The 5,909-nt window shown below is 35.4% G+C and overlaps 1 protein-coding gene across 1 annotated transcript; it reads right to left on the bottom strand.

Moving 5' to 3' along the window:
• Positions 1 to 855: 855 nt before the first annotated feature.
• On the bottom strand, positions 856 to 3,132 carry HO133_000022 (uncharacterized protein; the record flags this gene model as incomplete). The annotated part of the gene is made up of 2 exons (XM_037290962.1): positions 856 to 2,502; positions 2,566 to 3,132. 2 exons carry the CDS (start codon positions 3,130 to 3,132, stop codon positions 856 to 858), a joined length of 2,214 nt encoding a protein of 737 aa, XP_037157836.1.
• Between the last annotated feature and the right edge of the window lie 2,777 nt (positions 3,133 to 5,909).

Here is a 5,909-nt window from a genome sequence, read left to right as displayed (position 1 = left end):
TGTCTCTAATACTACTTAACGCAAGCAAGCAAGCAACACAGCAGCCAACAGAGTAAGCCTGCTACAAAGGCACCAAATCCGACCTTTTCGCTGAGCAAGTCAGAATTCAATCGTTCAATTCTTCAACACAAGATATCAAAATCCAAAGATTACCACTCCGGCCTATCTACCTATCTACCAACGTGTTCATGTATGGCTCAGATGGCTGATGAGCCTTCGACGCCCCACGTCTATCTTTGAACAAGCCCCTGAGGCCACACCTTACATGAAGCATGAGTGGAAAACTACAGGGTTGAAAAGACACGTGGATCAAACCAACGAGGTATCGAGCGGAGCAAAAGACTGGGGCGGAGATAAGGTGGATCAGATACAGAAGGTTTTCAAGAGGTACATGTGGTTGATGTTGCTGTAGATTCCTCCTGGCCAAAACGGAGCCAGTTCCAATTGGGTAAAAAGTTCTGATTGCAAATACGTCGCCAATCGCCTTGGATTGAGCTATTCAGCCAGCCATTTAAGCGAGCCATCAGACCGGGAAGTGCAGGCGGTTTTAATAGTAGACTCGGTACTCAGACTCTATCAAGTGCAGTGCAGCAGAATGAAAGGTCTTATATAGACCACAACAAAATACGAATGAAATGGACATAATGTGAGAGCACTCAATAAGCCGTAAATACTCAATTTGAAAAGCGTTTGCACGCTCTTAGACGTAGACAACCCCTAGTCGCAAATCAAGTCGACATTGACACTGGGATGGAGAGCGATATAGGGACCGCGGGTACATCTAAGGCGAGAACCAACACCTACATACATAAACGGCGTGGCAAGCGAAAGTGATATTCTACTGCCCTATTGAGCTTACTTAAAAGCCCCTGCTAGAAGCTGTTCCAGGTTCCGTCTCGCCGTATCAAATCCTTCTCGCCAACTCCCGATGCGTGAACGGAGGTTTTGTTCTTTGCTCTTTGCTTGCGTACACAGGATCGTTTCCATTTCCTGGAGCATCGAGATTGCAATTTCCATCCGCGCCTTGTTTCTCTCCGAAGTCTCGAGGCTTGTTCCGGATTTCGCGTGTTTCTTCGTTAATGTTTGGTGCGCCGTATGTATGTAAGAAAGCGCGGTCTGTGTCTCGGGCGAGAAGTCTTGGGGCTCGACGGATACAGACACGAAAGAGGAGTATTCCTCTAACATTTTGAGATGATTCTCCAGCCCAATTGCCTCCCTTTGGATTTGGTCCCCCAGGGAATCGCTGTGTCGACAAGCGTTCTGGTGCAAAGTCCGAATTACCGATAGAATGTTGCGGATCAAAGCAAAAGAAGACTGTGGATCCTTCTGTTGCGTTTGCATGGTATCGATACATAGCTTTGCGTTCTGGAAAGCCTCTTGCGAAACGTAAGGGATTACATCGTCCAAGCTGTCCGCCTTCAGAGAGCATGTTATCGAATTGATGCCCGTGCCTTTGTACTGAAGACTTGACAGTTGTGCGAAGGCGATGTTGTCTCTGGAGCCCTGAAAGAGACATTGACACACTAACCTCCAGGCGTCGCCATCATATTTCTCCGGTAGAGGAAGTTGCGCCATTAAGTAGCAGGTGTTGGCTATAACATATATGCCGCAGTCGTGACCGTTGGGTTGCTGGGGACAATCTGCCATGCGAACGCTCCAGTCTTTTCGCTCGGGAACCAAGCTTGCCGCCAACATAATGAGTAGCCCCGAGTCGACGGATATACTTTTGTTGTCACTAGCCAATGAGTCGTACACAGAGATCGAAGAACTCTGTGTAGCTATGACGGCTAGATACCAATGGTTCCGCTTCGAGGAATGGATGGGTACAAAAATATTTCCCTTGGTACCCATAGCCTTGTGCCTAAGGGTGTACCTCTTCACGGAGTCGTCACTGAAGAACAATGGATCAAAAACAAAGTCACCCTCCGATCTCACACAATTCCAAACTTCTACCATCGCTGTTGACGAAACCATTGCGCCTGGTCGGAGAGTCGACAGTGCTGCTTTCCGTATGTCGGCAGACACTGCCAGGCTAGAGTCATAGTCTGTTCCCTGTTTGGCTGTATCTGAGATGGCATCGTTCGCCCCATCCAATTCAATTGGCATGTCGCTGGCCGAAACTTCCGTCTTTTCGATCTCCTGGGATGGCTTTTCTCGAGAGTGGCTTTGGGAGCCTGACACGGAAGTCTCTGGTGCTTGAATCTTCTGTGGCACCAGCACCTGATTTTTAATGCGCTCAGTGTCTGTTTGAGGCTTGCCGTTATCAGTGGTCAATATTGTTTCTGGAATGCGCGTAATCGGCTTGCGGGGCGAAGGATTCGCTTCTGCATCTGTAGATGAGACTCGCGGATGAAGTGATTCCAAGCGGGCATTGGGAGACAGAAAAGCTGGCGGAGATGAGGGACCTCCTTGTGCTGGACTTGGTAGAAGGCCTGACAAGTCAGGTTCAGAATCAACCTCCAAGTCAGGTAGACGTCCTCGACCGTATTCCACACTCATGTTCTTATAATAAGGGTAAGTATAAAGTTCGAGGGCGGATAACAATGGTCAGATACGGAAACTTACTGTGGAAGCTTGTTCATTATCTCCCTCAAAATCCTGATCTTTATCATCCGCGTCTTTGCAGTCAATCTCTTCACCAATCTCCACAGCTTCCCCACAGCCTTCTACAAGCTCTTTATTGCTTGCTTCACCGTTTTGCTCTCTACCTTTAACATTATCCCTCTCAGTCTGTTGATGAAAACTAGCGCTCTCTTGATCAGTGCCGGCGCCCGCTTCATTCGCGGGATTAGTATGTTCCCTCACCGGGCTCGATCCGCTGCGGTCCACATATAATGGCGTATGCCTCGAAGTTTGGGAGGCACTTGCGGAGTCATTGATGAGTGCGCATGAGAGTTTGCCTTTTTTGTTTGGCTGAACTTCACCCTTGTCCCGACGTGGCCGACCACGCTTCCTCTTGGTGGTTGCATTACCGGATTCGCCGCGGATTCGTTGCAGAGCTGTGGTAACATCTGGTGCTATCAAGTATGGGGCGGTCGTGGTATGGGCAGAGCGCGTGTTATATCCTGTGCGCTGTGGTGATGAACTTCTTTGGCGTTCCGTAACGGAAGTTTGAGTATTCAGTCTTGCCATTCTTCAGGCATTCGATAGATTCGATGGGGGAGCGGAGGCTACTCAGTTTTTACACAAAAGATTCTACGCAACACCAGTGGCCTTACCCGTCCGCCGCTAACCTAAATACGTGCTAGGGCGCGGGGCTACCCAGTAGTGGAAAACTTACCGAGGATGTGAGAAGACTGAGAAGATCGAGAAGATTACTATTATATAGTATTAATTCTATTAAGAGAAAACTCTCTAAAACCCTCTATTCTTCGAGAACTCTTCGAGAGCGCTTCGAGAGCTTCTATCGAAGTCGTTATTCTCGTAACTCGAAATTATTTATATAAAGTCGTTTACTTTATTAAGATTATAACTATAATTTCTCTAAAGAAATTTCTTTATAATTATTATTAATTATAAATCGAAGTTACTTATAAATAGCTTTAAGATCTCTATATCGAATCGTCGTATATAATAAAGTCTTATTAGATTAATTCTTAATTTAAGATTACTAGTTAAAAAGATATAATATATTTTATATATTAGAATCGATATAGATATAATATTAATATAGATATATTAAATAAGATAACTAAGATATCGAATTATATAGATAAAAAGAAGATATAATATAATAGAGAATATCTCCGCTAAGGCTCGCTAGTTATAGAGCTAAAGAATATATTAAGAATACGCTCGTAATACTATCTCTCTCTTTATTAAATTATATTCTATAATTAATAAGTAAAAAGATAGAAAAATAAATATATATATACGCTTAATATCTGAAAAATAATAAAAATAATAAAGAAATAATTATATCTAAGATCTTTTAATATAGTATCTTTCTTTAAGAGCGATATTAGTAACGATAGTAGCTCTTCTTAATCGTATTATAGCGATATTATTAGCTATAATTTAGGCGTATATAGAAAGTCTAGCTAAGAAGAAATTAATATAATATAGCGAAAATAAGATTTATAGATATAGGGGTAAATAATAATAATTTTCGAATTTATATTTAAGTAGATAAAATATTAATGAAATAATATAACGTAATTAGTCGAGAGCTCTTAAATCGAATCGAGTTATAAATACTAAAAATCTTAATTTAATATTAAGTAAGTTTCTTCGTAGAGTATTATATAATTAATATTAATAAAGACTATCGATAACGATAGTAAGATTTATAGATAACGTATTATAGCTTCGAAAGATACTTAAATATTAATTAGTAAGGGGACTCTACGCGAAAGATTATATATAATATAATTTTCGATTGATATAGACCTAGGAAATTAACTCTCGGCCCTAAAAAAATGAGGCTATTGCGAAGATATCGAGCGATTTTAATTTGATTAAAAACGAGGTATTTAAGATAGTTTAGTTAATTCTTTATAGATAAGACTCTTCGAAATATCGCTTATAGAAGTTATCTATTAAGTTCTAACAATTTTTAAATTTATCGCTATTTATATTATATTAAATAAGATTATTATTAAAACTTTTTTATTTAACTTTATACTTAAAACGATTATAGATTAATTTAAAAATAAGTATTTCTTTAATAACTTATTCGATTTAATTATTAATATTAATATATTTCGATAAAGAATTTATTTATTCTAATAAGAGATTATTTATTATAAGATTTAAGAGATTAAGATAAAAGATATCGTAAATTCTTATACTTAATAGAAGTTTTAAATAATATAAGATTTCTATAAAATCTATAATCTTGAATAAATTAAGTCTCTTATAATTTAATTTATAAGAAGGGCGATTAAAAATAATATTCTTATTATTTAGAAAGATCTTATTATCTATTTAAAAAGTAATCTTTTATTAATACTTATTAACTTATATAACTATAGTCTTTTAAATACGATTTATATTACTTTAAATATATTTAAAAATATATTTTATATAATTTATAATATTCTTTATTTAAGTAATATTAAGACGTTTATATATAATTTTATAATCGATAATATTCGAGCTAAAAGTTATTTAAAAATAAAATCTTTTATTTATAAGAAAAGATAGAATATTAATAATTAATAAAATAGTATTATTATTAGCGAATTTAATAATAGATAGCTATCTTACTTAGTCGTTCTATATATAATTATAATATATTTAAAAATAATACTTTATATTCTAATTCGCTTATTTAATTTATTTATTAATTTTAGAGTAAAAGATTATTAATAGCTTAGCTATAATATCTAATCTCTTATAAAAAGATTTTTATATAATAGCTATAAATTAAGAGTCTTAATTTAATATTATTAAAATCGATAAATTATATAAATAAAATACTTTTTTAAGTAGTAAGTTAATTATCTTTTTAGTAATAATATTTTTATTAATATTAAAATAGACTATATAGTAACGTTTCTTAATAAATTAATTAATCGCTATTTAAATAGTATTATAATTATTAAATATAGATAAATCTATAATAAAGTCGATTAATATATCTTACTATTATTTTTATAAGATTAATAGAAATTATAATAAATTATACTTTCAATTATAAGATATCTTAATTCTCTAATAAATATAGTAATTTTTAATATAGATAATTATAATAGTTCTTATATCTCGCTAATAATATTCTCTTTTAAATAGTTTATAAATATATACTATCTCGAAATAGTCGTAGAATAATTAATTATATATCTCTTAAATAATATCGATATATATATTATTAAATATTTATAAACGATTTTTATAGAAAAGTATTTTATTCTATACGAAGTACTTATTAAGAGTAATTTCTTAAAACTTATTCTTACTTTCGACGA

This window comes from Letharia lupina (genome assembly GCF_014066315.1).
Source record: "Letharia lupina isolate WasteWater1 chromosome Unknown contig_1, whole genome shotgun sequence".
In the NCBI taxonomy this organism is placed as follows: Eukaryota; Fungi; Ascomycota; class Lecanoromycetes; order Lecanorales; family Parmeliaceae; genus Letharia; species Letharia lupina.
Note: the sequence above shows the minus strand (reverse complement) of the source record. Positions and strands in the feature narration are given on the sequence as shown.